This window comes from Prorops nasuta, unplaced genomic scaffold (genome assembly GCF_024137725.1).
Source record: "Prorops nasuta isolate Cenicafe-Biocafe unplaced genomic scaffold, Cenicafe_Pnas_1.2 PNAS00010, whole genome shotgun sequence".
NCBI lineage: Eukaryota > Metazoa > Arthropoda > Insecta > Hymenoptera > Bethylidae > Prorops > Prorops nasuta.
This window is the reverse complement of record NW_027116807.1, coordinates 8,544,281-8,563,678: the sequence shown is the minus strand read 5'-3', so window position 1 is coordinate 8,563,678 and position 19,398 is coordinate 8,544,281. Positions and strand designations below refer to the sequence as shown.

The 19,398-nt window shown below is 34.3% G+C and overlaps 1 protein-coding gene across 2 annotated transcripts; it reads left to right on the top strand.

Moving 5' to 3' along the window:
• Positions 1-426: 426 nt before the first annotated feature.
• On the top strand, positions 427-4,098 carry LOC136776707 (uncharacterized). 2 transcript variants are annotated; one of them, XM_066732462.1, is made up of 6 exons: positions 427-1,132; positions 1,289-1,503; positions 2,366-2,572; positions 2,657-3,020; positions 3,098-3,295; positions 3,655-4,098. In XM_066732462.1, exons 2-6 carry the CDS (start codon positions 1,469-1,471, stop codon positions 4,096-4,098), a joined length of 1,248 nt encoding a protein of 415 aa, XP_066588559.1. In that variant the 5' UTR covers positions 427-1,132; positions 1,289-1,468. The 2 variants fall into 2 exon arrangements, with proteins under 2 accessions (XP_066588559.1, XP_066588558.1); XM_066732461.1 differs by lacking the exons at positions 427-1,132; positions 1,289-1,503 and having other exon boundaries at positions 2,243-2,572.
• Positions 4,099-19,398: the final 15,300 nt, after the last annotated feature.

Sequence of the window (19,398 nt, the reverse complement as noted above, 5' to 3'; positions counted from 1 at the left end):
GTCAAACGTTCATAAATGGCTATCAAACACTGTCAAACAATTATCAAATGATTAGTACAGAAAAATTTCAAATATTTTATACTTTAGGCGCTAACTTAACACCGGTAAAGGAATCACATCCTCAAGGAAGCCTCAGACCTTCCTTAAAATAAGGAAGCAAAAAATCATATCTATATCTAATTAAAGTAAACTAAAGTAGTATTGAGCCGACTGTAGCATAAAACAATCAATCAATCACAATGAAAGAGTCATCGCTATTCCCATTGTGATTGGTTCATTCCTTGCCTAGTGGGGACGGCGACACTTTACCACCCGTGAGCAGGAATTTAATTATTTGAGGTTGGCAGCACTAAGGCTTGAAACCTTTTATTCAAGATACGCTCTCGTATAAATTTGCTGTGCGCTCTAAGCATATGCTGCGTGTATGTGTGTGTAAACTGTACTACAGTATATTTCTCCACTGCCGGATTGCAATTTAGAACAAGCTAGTGAGTGTGACAAATAAATAAAAAATGTCATGTAGCAGAAGGATAGATTATAATAAAAAAGAATTTGTTGATTAATTACACAAAACAACAACAAGATAATAAATTATATGGAATTTTTATACACAGAAATATAATACCAGATAAGTTATTGTGTATTTTTATTTTTCTGCATGAATAAATTAGTATGGAAGTATAAGAGAGAAAAATTCTTTGTTAAAATGTAGATTTTACTTTGCAGGTTATTCTAAATGAATGTTGGACTTTCCTCAATTATGTGTAAGCAAGAGTAAACTGCAGCGATACCTTTAACAGTTAATGGATAAGCGTAACTGAGGTTAACGATAAGAAACTGGATTATAAATTCAAGTGTCAGAGCTTTTGATGATTATGCTGAGTATTTTACGTAGAAAAATAATTGTTATTTGTGTATGAGTTTCAGTCCATTTAAGTAATACTGTGGACTTAAAATTAGTAAGAAATGTGTAATCTGGTTAATGTAATATAATATATAAATTAGTGTAAAATTTCTATTGGCACACGTCTCAAGTTTCATATAATTCTATATATTTTGACTGTCAATTCTAAATTTTTATTTGGATACATATATAATTACAGATTATGACTTGCATCTAACTGACTTGACCGTTGAGTAAAATAATTATTAACCTTAAGTCTTACAAAATACATTTCACTCTCTACATTCTTACGAATTTTTATGATTTTAATTAGAGGCTCGTCCCTCAATTCATTACTCTATTGCAATATAATTTAATATACTATATGGTTATTATATTTTTCAGATTTTGTAAACTGACAGCTGTTTGAAAAATATAAAGTTCTATCTTTACAAGACTATATTGAATATACTATAGAAATAGAATTTCAAATAAATTGTATATGATGCAGAAGCTACAAAAAGATGAAATAATAAAGGAACGGTGTAACATACGTTTTAATCAATTTATTTATCCTCTCTATTTATGACAATAAATTCAATTTCTCCATCATTTAGCAGGTATTGGTTTTTTATTAATATCAATTTTTCTATTACCTTCTCTGATGAGTATCTATCTATAATAAATAATGGAGCTTAAATATGTATAGCATGAACTTACTTTTAAGCTATAAATTTATACATTTTTTAAAGTTGAATATTAATCATTTTTGCACAATATCTTTCATATTTTAAAAAATACCAATTTCTTATTATCTTTAATATTGAGCTTATTATATTATGGATAATTTTGGATATATTAAATGCATCGTTAATTAAGTGCTAAATAACTTTACATTTATAAGCTTTTTTATTTATATAAAATAAGAATATGAAAAGAAAGGTTTTGATAAATGTGTACTAAAAATTAAAATAATATACTGATTTTATGAAAGTTTGTAAATTTTATCATTTCTTCATGTGGTTAATAAAGCCATATGTAATATTTAAAACTTCTTAGTTTCTTTTTATTATATTTGTGTTTATTTTATATGAAAGTAATAAATGTTTTCACATTTCAACACGCAACGGGTGGCAACGTTCACGCAAAAATCTTGTTTGGCAGGTCTTCACGCACATACACATACATGCAAATATTTATTTATACATGATTGTTTGTCAAAACAAATTTTACGCTTAGACGTTACATATTAGTTTTAGATCTAATTAGAAATTAACAGTTCTTAGATATTTGTGAAAAGCATTTAAACACTTCATATAAAGTATGAGTGCAAATAAGAAGGAAAGAAACTTATGGATTTTTAATGACTTCAGATACTTCATTAAAAAAAGCACAAATGATAAATTGTACTGATTATATATATAGAAGGGTTAGATTATTTTATATTTTTGTAGATTCTTTTGAAAATATTTTTCTTTTCAGATATTTGTACTGTATAAAATATAAAGAGCTCAATTGCAAAGCTAATGGACGTTTTTATAATAATGAATTTCATCCATCTGACATACTTCATAACCATGAGCCCAATATTATAAACAATAAGAAGTCTGTATTTTATAAAAAAATGAAAGAATCAGCAAAAATTAATGGAACGAAGCCTAAACAAATTTATAATTTCGTTGTTATGAAGTAAGTATACACATATAATTATATATCATAAAATGATCATTTTTCTCGTTTTTGTAATAAATATTTAAATAATTTCTGGGTTAGTAATCAAGAAATTGAAGCTGAAACCTCGTTTACCACCTGCAGGCGAACGCTTCAGCGTTATATTAAAAAGATTAGTGATAAATCAAATATTATTTTAAAGGAAAATAATCTTAATAACTTAGCAAAATATATAACCAAAGAACAAACAAATTCAGATAAAATTAAATTAAATACAAAAGTACTAAGAAACGATGCTACAAACATATTAAATATAGTATTTTATGATTTCAATTTTATACAAAGTATACTGCAATCTGCAGAAAGTATGTTTATCGATGGAACATTCAAAGCAATACCTAATTTGAAAGACAAAAACATACAATTACTGACTATTTTAATTTCAATAAATGAATATCCAAATAAAGTAAAACATTTATTATTAATTGTATTATTTTTTGTAAAAAGGCTGCAGATTTTTAATTACTTTACTTTCTCATTTAGGCTATTCCGTGTTTTTGGATTCTCATGAAGAACAGACGCACACTGGATTATTTAGAGACATTTGAATACTTAAAACATGATTTTACTACTCTCAAACCAAAATTAATAATGCTTGACTATGAACAAGCTATGTCAAATGCCATACAAATAGCTTATCCTAGTGTAGAAATTACACATTGCTTTTTCCATTTTTCACAAGTAAGTTTGTGAGTTATATTACTAACATATTTTCTATATATATGTGTGTATCTAAATAGTGAATCAGTTTAAACGATATATTTTTTTTGTAGCCTGCGCCAGCACTTCCCATAGAGGACACATTATTTTAAAGCTCATATTTAATATCATTTCGAAACGCAGATGACTAAAAAATGACTTAATAATAAGACTTTAAAACAATATGCACTGTATGGGAGTGTGATGAAATTACTAATCCAACAATATTAGAAAAGCAGTTTACGTTTCACGATACGTTTCTGAGATTATATATAATGAAGTCTAATATCTACTATATTTGTTCATCTCATATTAAACTCTTCATTATTATTTATTTTAAGGCATTAATTAAGAAGGCCCAAAAACTTAAAATAATAAGTAAAACCAAGAATAAATTGTTATACCCAGAAAGATTTTTAATTATAAGAAAATTAACATTGCTAGCTTTATTGCCACCTGCTTATGTAAGAGGTGTATTTCAACAATTGAAAAAAGATATACAGTCCCAATTTGGAATGTTTTTTGAAAAGTATTTAAAATATTATGAAAACTTTTGGATTAACGAGGTTGAACCCCACAAATTTTCAGTTTTCAAATTGATTAATAGAACTAATAATTACTCAGAATCATATAATAGAAAATTACATGCAAATTTAGGAAAAAAACCAAACATAAATTCCTTTATCAGTGAGTATATACAGTATTTTATAAACTATCAAAATGTAGAAAGATTTAAAAAAGCTTATCTCTTTTCTGTCTTTAAATTATGTTTTGTAAAAAAGTGATGGAAAAAATCTGGCATATATAGCTGTTGACAGTTTCTAACACTGCAGTTTCTAAAATTATATAAGAATTAATTGGTAACATCCGTATTTCTAAAAAAAACCGAATTGCCTTGGAATAATAAAAATGATATTACCCACATTTTTAAAAATAACGAAATTTAATGACAACGATCGTTTCTTTCATTTCCCTTATATAGAGAAAACACCTCAAAAGATTAGTTATATAGTTGTAGATCACTGACGATGTCTTACAATGTGAGTTCTTAAAGTTACAAATATCTCCGACTTTCTTTTAACTTCTTTCTTCTTCTCTTACAGAAATAAGTCTTCTTTTTTCTATTGTTTTGCGTAAATATTTTACCTATAAAATATATAATTTTCAATACTACTGTTTTAATTTAAAAATACTAATTTAGGTTTTATACAAATGTTAGTAAAGGAAACTAATATTGAAATCATGCAAATGAAAACTAATATATATAGGCCACGAGAGAAAAAATCTAAAACAATAGATTTCAATAATGATATCCAAGAATTTTATTCCAAAATAGACAAAGTTGCTAATAACAAAGAAAGAGACTCACAGATACTAAATTTACTTGATACATTTGGAAGCATTAAAGAATTAAAAAAACAAGAAAAACTGAATATATCAAAAAGTTTGGTAAACATGGGCAGACGAGAGCAGGAAGTTCAAATTAAAGAAAATACTAATATTCCCTTTATAGATATAGATAGATACTCATCAGAGAAGGTAATAGAAAAATTGATATTAATAAAAAACCAATACCTGCTAAATGATGGAGAAATTGAATTTATTGTCATAAATAGAGAGGATAAATAAATTGATTAAAACGTATGTTACACCGTTCCTTTATTATTTCATCTTTTTGTAGCTTCTGCATCATATACAATTTATTTGAAATTCTATTTCTATAGTATATTCAATATAGTCTTGTAAAGATAGAACTTTATATTTTTCAAACAGCTGTCAGTTTACAAAATCTGAAAAATATAATAACCATATAGTATATTAAATTATATTGCAATAGAGTAATGAATTGAGGGACGAGCCTCTAATTAAAATCATAAAAATTCGTAAGAATGTAGAGAGTGAAATGTATTTTGTAAGACTTAAGGTTAATAATTATTTTACTCAACGGTCAAGTCAGTTAGATGCAAGTCATAATCTGTAATTATATATGTATCCAAATAAAAATTTAGAATTGACAGTCAAAATATATAGAATTATATGAAACTTGAGACGTGTGCCAATAGAAATTTTACACTAATTTATATATTATATTACATTAACCAGATTACACATTTCTTACTAATTTTAAGTCCACAGTATTACTTAAATGGACTGAAACTCATACACAAATAACAATTATTTTTCTACGTAAAATACTCAGCATAATCATCAAAAGCTCTGACACTTGAATTTATAATCCAGTTTCTTATCGTTAACCTCAGTTACGCTTATCCATTAACTGTTAAAGGTATCGCTGCAGTTTACTCTTGCTTACACATAATTGAGGAAAGTCCAACATTCATTTAGAATAACCTGCAAAGTAAAATCTACATTTTAACAAAGAATTTTTCTCTCTTATACTTCCATACTAATTTATTCATGCAGAAAAATAAAAATACACAATAACTTATCTGGTATTATATTTCTGTGTATAAAAATTCCATATAATTTATTATCTTGTTGTTGTTTTGTGTAATTAATCAACAAATTCTTTTTTATTATAATCTATCCTTCTGCTACATGACATTTTTTATTTATTTGTCACACTCACTAGCTTGTTCTAAATTGCAATCCGGCAGTGGAGAAATATACTGTAGTACAGTTTACACACACATACACGCAGCATATGCTTAGAGCGCACAGCAAATTTATACGAGAGCGTATCTTGAATAAAAGGTTTCAAGCCTTAGTGCTGCCAACCTCAAATAATTAAATTCCTGCTCACGGGTGGTAAAGTGTCGCCGTCCCGCCTAGTGAATAAGGCGCCCTTAATCTAAGGAGCTCCTTAAGGACCGACTATGAATACGGCCGTTATAGTACAGGACTTTTCGACTTAGTTTATGCTCAAGAATATATGGTTAAAATTAAAAGCATCATTGCTGATACACCCTGTATATTGACTCGAAGATGGTAAGTACTTCCTGACGCTATATTGTACCTGAAATATTTATTTTATACTTCGAATTGGTATTATGCTTTTCCGTTAGCTTTCGAAATATTTAGGGGAGAGTGGGGCAAAATGATCACTCGGGGTAAAATGATCGCTGAGGGTTTTATAGAAACTATTGATACTATTCATTTAAACATTAACCCATTAACGTCCAAAATGTCAAAATTTCTTGCACGTTTTCAAAGTGATTTTTTCCTATGTAATTGGCGTTGAAAAAATTCTTGAACCACATATTCTGATGTAAAATTGCATGCTCTTTCAGAATCCGTTGCCAGAATCATGATAAAACTCACAGGAAAAGAGATATGCTCGATTGAAACATAAAAAAACACCTAAATTTTCGAAAAAAAAAATTTTTAGGATTTTTTTTCGAAGTGTTACAGTGAAGATATCACCTTGCGACCGTGATCAAAGGTGATCATGGGAGTTGAAGTTTGACAGGGAATTTTTTTGTTGACCTTGAACTATCGCTTCTTTACACAATGGCGGAAAAACCGAATTTTTTTTTTTCAATCTTCATCAACTTTTTTCTCGAAATCTATGGTCTTTAGAAAAAAATTCATAAAAACAAAAATGCCTTAGAATCGCTCGAGGAACATTCTCAAATTTTTTCAGAAGTTTTTGAGACAATTTTTGAAAATTCCATTTCACAAGTTTCCCGGAAAATCAAAAATTGTCTCAAAAACTTCTGAAAAAATTTGAGAATGTTCCTCGAGCGATTGTAAGGCATTTTTGTTTTTATGAATTTTTTTCTAAAGACCATAGATTTCGAGAAAAAAGTTGATGAAGATTGAAAAAAAAAAATTCGTTTTTTCCGCCATTGTGTAAAGAAGCGATGGTTCAAGGTCAACAAAAAAATTCCCTGTTAAACTTCAACTCCCATGATCACCTTTGATCACGGTCGCAAGGTGATATCTTCACCGTAACACTTGGAAAAAAAATCCTAAAAATTTTTTTTTTCGAAAATTTAGGTGTTTTTTATGTTTCAATCGAGCATATCTCTTTTCCTGTGAGTTTTATCATGATTCTGGCAACGGATTCTGAAAGAGCATGCAATTTTACATCAGAATATGTGGTTCAAGAATTTTTTCAACGCCAATTACATAGGAAAAAATCACTTTGAAAACGTGCAAGAAATTTTGACATTTTGGACGTTAATGGGTTAATCAATATTAAAATATAAACTTCTAAATACACAATAATATAATATTGTAATGTCAATTTTTAATACGTAAAAAATTGTTAGCGGCATTTATGTTTTTCATCATTTTTCTGTAAGATAAGCGGTTTTTGAATCATATAGGAAATAAATGTGGGGATACTTTTCAAATCGCAAAATTGGGTAAATCGTAATAGGTATTAACTTTTATTTCCTCTTAAAATTAATTTAAAATCGGCTTTGGTAAAATTTTAAGATTCGATGAAAGATGCGCAGCTCATTTTGGGCAAATCGATCCCAGTGGATTCATTTGTAAGAAGCAGCCGGTGCTCAAAAAGTAGTAACGATGATGACAACGAATGTATTTTTCATACAACAAACAGTTTAAAAACGAGACTTATTGAGAAGATTGGATCCAGTGTACTTTTTTCACGCTTTTTGCGCTTTAAGCGATTATTATACTTGAATAACACGTTTTCTTTTCATAAAATTCAGAATGTTAGCACTAAAATATGCTTTCTACTTTTTTATAGAAAGTATTATAGCTTTTGTCTATCGTATCTATAAATATGAATTCATTATTTTAAATTATTCGGCATGGGATCATTTTGCCCCACTGTCACCTACAACTTAATTTTTGTCTATTTTTCACCCTTCGACGGCGATATTTTCAATAATTTTGCGTGTTGAACGTCAAACATATAGCAAAAATGATATATAGGTGCTAGCTAATAAATGATAAATATAAGAAATAAAATATTTTTTCTCATAAATTGTTATAAATTTAAAAAATGTATTCTATTTGATTTTTTTACATTCAATATAATTGTTTAAATTTTCTGTAACATTAATTTTTAATGTATATATATAAATACTTAGAAGATTTGGTCCGATAAGACTGATAGATTATTTTTAAACTTTACCTAAATTGACCGTAATTAATAAGAATTAATCAAATAGCTTAATCAAATTATTGAATGATTTGATACTATAGTAAAAAAATATATCAAAGAATACCTGAAAAAACAAGAGTAAACAAAATATTATTCAAATGGGCATCAAATTCTAAAGAAGCGCAATAACGCCATCTACGCAGTGCTGCCAATTATATTGCTCAGGATTTTAGGTTGGCTAAAGATTGCCTTCGAGCCTAGGGTGACAAATAAGAAAGGGTGGGGGTAGCTGAGTGTCCTACCCCTGCAACACACCACCTGCGAAAATTCAAGCAATTCTCACTTATGTTACGCGCTGACTTAAGCCGCAACAGCACCACCTATGAGCCCATACATTACTCACAATAATTATTAATAATGGCTGGTAGACATTCAATCCACTAGAATTTAGATCTCATTTAGAATATTATTTGTAAGGTTATTCCCGTCAGTGTGAGGGGCCACTCACACTACGGGTTTTCCCATTACCTTCGCCCGTCCTTTTCTATCCGTATCAGGGCGCCAGTTGGTCAGTTGGGTGGCCAACAACCCTACGTTATCAATTGGGTCCTTCGACCCCATTCTCTATGCATATTATACAGCCCTGCGACCATGCACATGGACGGTAGCGGTAGCCAGGGTCGCTCAGTATGCTAGGTCGTGGAGAGAGGGGAGGGTTCCTTACGGAAGTCCGAGCCTCGCAGACCTACCTGCTGAGGGGCATACATTCATCCCTCACCACCCACACCCAGGTAGTGGTGAGGAGTGCGGGAACATGCGAGTAGGGTAGTAAGGCCGGTTCTGAACCCCCCCCCCCCCCACTCCTGTCCACTCGGATGAGCCTGGTTGCGAGGTAGTGGGGGGAGCCAAGAAGTGCTAAGCGGTGGTGGTGGGGGAAATCGGAGGCTCCACGTGAGCTCGCAGCAAGTATAGGCGAGAGGGTTGCGGGGGTGCGGGAGGATACTTGCAGCATTTTTACGTCACACTCCCACTTCTCTGACGTCAGGTCTCAGTTAGTAAAAGCAGTTTCCTAGATGGTAAAACAGATTCTCCCTGCGTTTTTTTTGCTTGCGTAACCTTGAATCTTTGCAGCATGCTACTACCCCGTTGAACCCCCTTTACCCTAAATGTAGCTGAGTATGTTACTTTTTTCCATAGCTCAGCAATTTTTGAACTAATATATATAATAGCATGCACAAACACACAATTGATTCAAAGCATACTGGGTGCAACGTACTGTTCTGTTTTCTCGGTTAAATAAATCCGAGGATAGGGGCCAGGGGACGCGTCAGTTTAACACAAACTTTTCGAAAGATCGTAATCAAAACGATGGTTCCTACATTTGTGGACTTTCAAGGGTTTCGATTGAAAAATAATTCTTTTATAGTGAAAGAGTTTGCAGTTTTGCGCGATAAAAAAGTGTTTCACATTTTATTTTCACCACCATTTCCATATTCTTGGTTAAATGAGGCAGAGATAAAACAAGCAATGTAAGTGAAATTGTTTAATTAAAACAGAAGCTTTTTACTGTAATATTTTTATTTTTACTTCTAGCTGGTTATATTATAATCATCACGGCTTAAATTGGACAGATGGCTATTCACCGTATTATAGGTATAAAGATGTTATAAGGAAATATGTGATAAATGAAGAAGAACAACAAGAGATATTCGTGAAAGGACTAGAAAAAAGGAATTGGCTTAGTGGTATCTGTGATTATACAATAAGTAATGCAGATGAATGCGAGTGGGGAGATTTCAAATTGAAAGACAGCAAAGACAAGTTGGATCTTTCCATGTGCATGAATCATGAAGGTTTATGTGCATTGAAAAATGTTTATTTTATGAAATATATGTATGAAAGAGAAATATACAATAAATAAGAAACAAAATAAAATTACGTTTCAGTTATTTAAGCAGATTCCTACAACAGTCTTTTTGAAACGATTTTTAACACGTGATTAAATTGAAGAATAATCATATCGAGTTTCTACAGTAATTCTATTTTAAAACTAATTTTTATACACACACACACACACACACACACATACCAATTGATGACTAAGTATATTAAATTTCATCTCAATATGTGAATTATAAAAAGATGTATCATGGATGAAATGTTTCACTCATTCCACTATAATCGGACTCGAATCAATCTTCCTCTTCTCCCATTTTTCGCATCAATTTTACATTCTCAAAATGTATACCGAACTTCGAAAAAAGTTTAGCTTAATTAAAACTGAGCACGAGTACTCTACATGGGTACGTGAATGTCGTGACCGTATCCAGGAGCTGAGGAACGATAATCGGAATGCATCAGTGGGTACACGACAGAAACATTTTGCTGAAATCGCGAACATCAAGTGCCTTCTGCTTCGTGCATCAAAGGATAAAAGCGCCATTAAATTTGGTTCTGGTTCTTATAATGCGGGAGAACTTATCTGGGAGGAGCTCGAATCAGCGTTTAATAGCCGAATATGTAGTGGTATGGTGATAAATACTAGTTACATAGAACCACGCAGCTTTCTATTAGATGTAGAAGAAATTGTGTACACCCGTGTAAACCAAGTATTTGATAGTGTAAATAGTGTTAAGATAAACTGTGTATTTAATGGACAATTTGTTTCTAAGGACATTAGTGATGATAAGCATGTATGTACAAAGAATAGCGTATTGTATAAAACTGATAATTTTAAGGAATGGTATAGGCTAAATATTGTAGAGATTTTACTAAAAGAGTTGAGTGAGTTTCAAGAACGTGATAGTGGTTGGGCTCTGGAGAAAATTCTGAGTTTAATAGTTAATATTAATCATTACAATCCACTACATGCTGGATGCAGAATTGAGCTTCCAGCCGCTATTTTACATAAAAAAGCTGTGATAAACATAGGCAATGAAGATAGCGCATGTTTCGCATGGGCTGTGACAGTGGCACTATTTCCAGCAATTCCACCTGCCAAATCCTACCGAATATCCTCCTATCCACATTATCGGTCTGTTTTAGATGTAGGAAGTATAACGTTTCCGACCACTCTAAAACAAATTCCGAAATTTGAGGTAGATAATAACATTTCAGTTAATGTCTTTACCATGGAGGAGGTGGGGGAGGAACATGATTGTAAAGCCAAAGTGAACATTGTACCGCTTCAGATAACAAAGATGAAACGTTCTAGGCATGTTAACCTCCTCCTCATCACGGATGACCAGGGAACTGCACACTTTCTTTGTATAAGAAATCTTCCAAGGTTGATAAGCAGCCAAATAAGTAAAAGAGAACACAGTGCTCATATTTGTGATCGGTAAGTAAGAATTATACTAGAGATATTAATATTTTATAAAAAAATACTAATAATATCAATAATTCATTTCAGCTGTTTACACTATTTCCGTACTGCAGATAAGCTACAGTCGCATGAGAGGGATTGTGTGCAGCTTAATGACAACCTGCACGTAATTCTACCAAGGAAAGCTGAAGACTGCTGGGTATCTTTTAAAAACCAGAAGAACAGTGAAAGAGTGCCGTTTGTCGTCTATGCAGACTTTGAATGTTTACTACAGAAAATTGACAATAGTAGTAATAGTAGTAAAAATAATTACGATTATCAGAAACATGTACCTTTTAGTGTAGGGTATTATTTGAAAAGAGTGCTCGCGATGCGTCACTCTCATGTTATAATTCACATCGAGGTGCTAATTGCATCGAATGGTTCGTATGCGAGCTCGAGAGCATTGCACGCATCGTCAGCGAAAAATTGAAGACTGTAATACCGATGAATACTCTTAGTGATGTTGAAAATTCGCGGCACTACAATGAACCTAATTGTCACATTTGTGGAAAACCGTTTCTTCCAAATCAAGTGCGTATTCGCGATCATGATCACCTAACTGGTAGATATAGAGGACCGGCTCATAATAATTGCAACTTAAACTTTAAAGACTCGCATGTTATTCCCGTAATATTCCATAATTTATCCGGCTATGATTCACATTTTATTTTTGAGGCGATCGTGAATACGCTTGAGAGATCGGTAAATTTGCTGCCTGTAAATAAGGAAAAATACACTTCATTTAGTAAATATCTGCGAAAGTATAATATACAGCTAAGATTCATCGATTCGTTCAAATTTATGGCATCCAGTTTGGATAAATTGAGTTCATATCTGAATAGATCTCAGCTGAAAAATTTAGAGTCACAATTTTCGGAATTAAGTATTGAACAGTTCAGCCTGCTTACGAGAAAAGGTATTTTTCCTTACGATTATGTGGATAACATTACTCGCTTGGAAGAAACGGTTTTACCTGCACGAGAGTTGTTCTACAATAGACTGTCCGATAGCGATATCACGGAAGAAGCATATAATCATGCCAAAGAGGTATGGACCAAATTCTTTGTGACAACACTCGGGGAGTACAGCGATCTTTATTTAAAGACCGATGTCCTATTGTTGGCCGATGTTTTCGAGAGTTTTCGCGATAGCTGCATGAAAAATTATAGTTTAGATCCCGCTCACTATTATACGCTTCCAGGCTTCACTTGGGACGCGATGCTCAAGCATACGGGAATCCGTCTGGAACTCTTCACCGATGCGGATATGTTGCTTTTTATTGAACGCGGTATACGCGGTGGTTTGAGCCAGTGCTCCCACCGCTATGAGAGGGCCAACAATCGGTACATGTGAAACTACGATCCGGCGGAACCGTCGAAATACTTGATGTATTACGACGTTAATAATCTATATGGATGGGCAATGTGTCAACCGTTGCCTACCCACGGTTTCCAATGGATCGATGACGCTGCCAATCTCGACATCCTTAATGTGTCCGAGGATTCGTCCGAAGGCTATATTTTGGAGGTGGACTTGGAATATCCACGCGAGCTTCACGACAAACACTCCGATCTACCATTCTGCCCGGTGCGTGAGAAGCCGCCAGGTTCACACCAGGAGAAACTGCTCGCAACCGTCGACGATAAGACGCGTTATGTGATACACTACCGTGCTCTACAGCAGTGTATACGTACCGGTATCGTCTTAAAACGCATTTATCGCGGTTTAAAGTTCCGGCAGTCCACCTGGCTGAAGGCGTATATCGAATTAAATACACGCTTGCGGACAGCCTCGAAAAACGATTTCGAGAAGAATCTCTTCAAGCTAATGAACAATGCAGTATTTGGTAAGACTATGGAAAATGTTAGGAATAGAGTTGACGTGAGGCTCGTAACCAAGTGGGAGGGAAGATACGGGGCGGAAGCGTTGATTTCCAAACCGAATTTTCACAGTCGTGCGATATTTAAAGAGAATTTGGTCGCTATTCAATTGTCGAAATTATCCGCGAAGTTTGATAAGCCCGTGTACGTAGGCATGAGCATTTTAGATATTTCAAAGACCTGTCTGTATGAATTCCATTACGATTATATGCTTCCTACATTCGGTAGTAAATGTAAAGCGATGTATACCGACACGGACAGTCTAGTGTACAGTATCGAGTGTGACGATGTTTACTCGGTCATGAAACGTGATCTGGTCAAATTCGACACCAGCGATTACCCTGCTGATAATCGGTACGGCTTACCTCGAGTCAATAAAAAAGTGCCTGGGCTAATGAAGGATGAGAACAATGGAAAGGTCATGAGAGAGTTCGTTGGACTGAGAGCGAAAATGTATACCTTTAAGGTGCAGGACTGTACGAAAAATTCCAAAAAGGCTAAGGGGGTCAAAGGTTATGTTATCGATAGAAACATAACCTTTGACGACTACAAGGATTGTTTGGATAATTTCACCGTACAGTCCCGTAACCAAAATTTAATTCGTTCGAAATTGCACAAGGTGTTTTCCACTACTCAGCGAAAAATTGCTCTCAGTCCGTATGACGATAAACGTCACATAACACCCGGTTCTGTAGCGACTCTACCTTGGGGACATCATAGGTTAAAAGACTAGATTTTAATAGCTGTATTTATTGTATTATATTTTATTACATAAATTATTATTATTATTATTACAAAACATTATTCTTATTTATCCACGAATTATGCGTTTTATCCATTCCTAACCATTTTACAAATACCTTATTCCCTTTCTTACGCAATATCTTCTCTACCAAGTATACATCAGGACTAGCTGTTTTTAAAAGTTCATATTCATAAAATCCACCATGTATGTCTGTACCACGAGAATCTCTAAGTAGATACGTGGCAGGATTTGTCCTTTGCACTTTTGTAATTTGAAATATTTCAGTAGTCCAGTTCGGTGTGTAACCTTTAGCAAACGCATTTTTGTATTTACTGATTCGCACGAAATCACCAGCCTTGAACTTGGTACGTCCAACGATCTTAATGTTGCTATATACAGTAGCAAGCAGATGCTCAGCATGCTCAGGTTTCACGTCAACGGGTCGCATTCCTATAGTACGATGTCTTCGCGCGTTATAATCATCTACCAGCTGTTGCAGTATATTTCGCCATTTGTAACTACCGTCCAGTGTAAAACGTTTCCACATTTCGGTTTTTAAGGTTCGATTCCAACGCTCGACTATTGACGCTTTTAACGTGCTGTACGTGGAGTAATGATTTATTCCACGTTTTTTCATGAGCAGTTGAAACTCGTTGTTGTAAAATTCTTTACCATTATCAGTTTGCAAATTTTTGGGACATCTTCCACTCTTTAAAATTTTTCCCATAGCTGTGGTCACTTCCTTACCACTTTTTGTCTTAAGCGCTACTGCCCAACCATACTTCGATAAGGTATCAATCACTGTCAGAATATAGTGATGACCAGTATCAACATAAAACGCATATCAACAAGGTCAGCCTGCCAGAGATCATCGAAGCCACGTATTATGACTTTTCGTCGTGGAAAATTTCTTCTCGCAGGGACATGTAACTCTTGCACCAGTTGTTTCTTTTCTTCACTCACGATTTTCCCTGATTCTCTTTTTACAACCTTTCCCTCAGGCACATATAATTTCTGTTTCTTTTTTTCACTCATGATTCTTTTTCTTTCGAAAGCAATCGATTATCATGAGTATAAAATGTATGATGCATCCTAAACATTCACTTTTTGGATCCATCATTAATCTTGCTGTTTGTTTGCAAAAGTTTTGCCTCAATCTCCTGTATTTTTTTATTTATTCTTTCTTCAATTTTCTCCTCCAATTTAGCTAAACTGTGTTGCAAGAACTTTATATTCACAGCACATGTATTATTATCAGAATCAATAGTCAAATTTACTATTTTTTTATTATTCAAATCCAGTGCTCTTTAAGTCACATTTAATGTAACAATATTAAATTCTTTCCTTACGTTAAAACCTCTACCAAATTTGTTAATTGACATATTGACGTGTGGTACGCAACTGAAAAAAATGTTTATAAACTGTACCCTTTTATAGAATAAGATCCTCTTCACGCAACTCTTCTATTATTGACTGTATTTCATTATGGTGGTTTGTATGACTTGCGGTGGTTGATGCAATTAAAAGTCGCAATCGATCAACTAATTCATTAGGATCGTTCCAATGTATATAGTTTACAGACTCATCAGTAACACGCATAAATCCACTACCAGCTATCACTCGTTGTGATGGTACTTTATTGTAAATTAGTGGTTGAATAATTTTCTTATACTTTGGACCCTTATTCCCTTGAACCTGTTGGTAACTATCATTTGCTCTTTTATATGATTTAGTTTGTTCAAGGATTTGCTTATATATGATCTTGTCATCAATGGTGTAGAGCTTTCTATCAGGCTCTTTCATGAAGATTAATTCAAAAAGACCTCTCGTACCAATATAGCGCTTTTTATCAATTAAAATATCACCTTCATGACTAATATCAAATGTACATCTTCCCATCACATATTGGTTCCTTTCATCTAATGTAACTCCGAAACCGTGATCGATTTGATCTTTATTACCGAAAAGGAGCAAATGCATATAATGACGTGCAATAGGTGGAAATGATCTCCAATCTATGGAATGATTTATTTGTTTTTTTAGCAATCCTGAGGTTTCCTGTCTTGATGTTGAATGTGATGATGATGTAGACTCTTGTCCTGGCTCTGAATGTAATGATGCAGATTCTTGTCCAGGCTCTGAATGTAATGATGTAGATTCTGGCATTGATTTCATTGGTAATATTGATTTATCAAAAGTAGATTTTTCATCATTATCATCATAGATCATCAATGATTTATTTGTAAGAGTACCGTCATTGTTATGCAATTTCTTTTTTTTCTTGATAATATACTCATTGGGGGTTGAAGTATGATAACGTTTCCGCTTCTTGTCATGATTTAGATCAATGTTTAAGTCATAAGATTCTTCATTGCTATTATCTGTTTGCATAACTAGTTTTTTCAGTGGATCAACTATTGGTTTAAAAGTTTCATTCAATCTACTTTCCACCATTGATCTTTCCGATTTCAGTGCGCGATGTTTTTCACGAATCACCTCACTTGTTTCAGCAATCTTCTTAAGTAGTGACTTTTCATCCATTTTTTTTTGTAAACTTTTAATTGTTTAAGCTGTCAATGTGCTAGTTCAATCGATCTTTAAAGCTGTTCAATCAACTAGTTTAGCAGTTCGACCGACAAGTTCAGCGGTTCAACCGACCTGTTTAGCGGTTCAATCGAGCTGTTCAGCGGTTCGATTGACCGGTTTAGCGGTTCGACCGACCGGTTCAACGGTTCACCTGACCGGTTTAGCGGTTCAACCGATCTGTTTAGCGGTTCAACTGACCTGTTTAGCGGTTCAACCGACCTGTTTAGCGGTTCAACCGACCTGTTTAGCGGTCCAATCGAGCTGTTCAGCGGTTCGACCGACCTGTTTAGCGGTTCAATTGAGCTGTTCAGCGGTTCTACCGACCTGTTTAGCGGTTCAATCGAGCTGTTCAGCGGTTCAATCGAGCTGTTCAGCGGTTCGACCGACCGGTTTAGCGGTTCGACCGACCGGTTCATCGGTTCAATCGAGCTGTTTAGCGGTTCAACCGACCTGTTTAGCGGTTCAATCGAGCTGTTTAGCGGTTCAACCGACCTGTTTAGCGGTTCAATCGAGCTGTTTAGCGGTTCAACCGACCTGTTTAGCAGTTCAATCGAGCTGTTCAGCGGTTCAACCGACCTGTTTAGCGGTTCAATCGATTGGTTCAACGGTTCACCTAACCAGTTTAGTGGTTCGACCGACCTGTTTAGCGGTTCAATCAATCGGTTTTGCGGTTAACCGACCTCTTTAACGATTCGACCGACCGGTTTACCGATCCAAGTGACCCGTTTATCTGTATAACTGGTTTGCTTAATAATGTAACCGGTCCGTTTTGTGTAATTAAAAGCTTTACACTGTTCAATGCACTACGTTAAACTAACACTTTCCAGCACTGATATGGTGCTTTATGCTACTCGATGGTTGCATACTCATTGAATCCCTTCCGATATCGACCATTTTGCATACCACTGTCCTTATCAATTACTAAAAATCCATAATCTTCCTGCCAACACTTTGAACACAATTCGCAAAATTTTTCAAATGTCATATCAGTGTTTACATGATCTTTGTAAACATGCTTCAAGTTAGTCCCATCCTGCTTAAAAATGATTATCATATTTGCATTGTCACGAATCAGATGTTTTGGGATCTTGGCATAGGTCTGACAAAGATAGAAGCAATCGATGCTCGAGTGCCGACCCATTGAAAAGTAGTCTCTTATATTGTCCTGGTTATCGCTTGCCACATCATCAAATATAAAGATTGAATTTGGTAATGCATCTGTCACATTTATAACCTCACTATTATTTGAAAATTGATGATAACCAATTTCCTCCATATCTGTCAATAGCTGTTCCAAGTAACGGTACTTCGGTTGCTGTAACGATTTCGAGTAAACGTACAGGTTGTCAAATCTTACACCGTGAGGACTCTCAATAAGACTTAGCAATACGTTTGTTTTCCCACAATTTGAGGGTCCGCAAACTATATAGCGTGTAGTTGACGGTAGCAAAGTTCCATGACGTTTCATATCACTAACGGTGGCAGTGTGATAATCGGTATTAGAGATATTGATACTTAATGGCTGCTTTACGAAATGCATTCTCGAACGACTGTGAGGTTAAATCTTAATTGCACGAGCTATTTATAGGCATGAAATCAGAGAATTGAATCAGTTTTCATTATGCCTGCATTTGTGGTGGATGTTACAAGTTTGGAGGAGTTAAGCAGTGATCAATTGGAATACGTACCGAAAATTGTACTTTTAAAGTACTTTTCACACAGTATTGACAGATATTGGAATAAATTACCCAAGCATATTCGTGCAGATCCTGAGGTTCAAAAATATCGCTATTGTTTACAACATTTCAATCTACCTAATACTACTCATGCGGATGGACTGCCACCGTTGATAAAAGATTGTTATACATGTCGTGCGTCGTATGTGGATCATTTCTCAATAAAACAATAAACAAACTACCGTTTGAGCTTCATTTACCGGGATACAATTACTGTGGACCAGGAACTCGACTTCAAGAACGATTAGCACGTGGTGATCGAGGTGTGAACCAGCTGGACGAAGCCTGTCTGGAACACGATATCGCATATTCACAATATAAAGACCTATCGCAGCGTCATCAAGCTGATAAAGTGCTCGCAAAACGTGCACGTAGACGTATCACAGCTGGTGACGCAACCTTGGGTGAGCGTGCTGCAGCAACAGCTGTCTGGGCGTCTATGAACGCAAAGCGTAAACTTTGTTTAGGATTACAAACAGATATGGTGAGGAAAGCAGCAGTGAGAAAAACTGGAAATAGTGCTGTAAAAAAACGTAAAATTCGAGTGCCTAAAAAACGGGGCGGCTTGTTGCCTCTGCTCCCACTGCTAGGTGCGGTGGGAGCACTAGCAGGTGGAGCATCAGGTATAGCGAAAGCTGTAAACGATGCCAAAGCTGCGAAAAAACAGTTGGAAGAAATGCAGCGTCACAATCGTATGATAGAAGCAACTGCAAGAGACGGACGGGGGCTA

Excerpts from the sequence above, each read along its gene's own strand:
- LOC136776707 (XM_066732461.1), top strand. The coding sequence starts at position 2,247 with ATGACTTCAGATACTTCATTAAAAAAAGCACAAATGATAAATTGTACT. Across the intron at positions 3,021-3,097 it reads TAAATGAATATCCAAATAAA|GCTATTCCGTGTTTTTGGAT; the intron begins GTAAAACATTTA and ends TTTCTCATTTAG. Across the intron at positions 3,296-3,654 it reads GCTTTTTCCATTTTTCACAA|GCATTAATTAAGAAGGCCCA; the intron begins GTAAGTTTGTGA and ends ATTTATTTTAAG.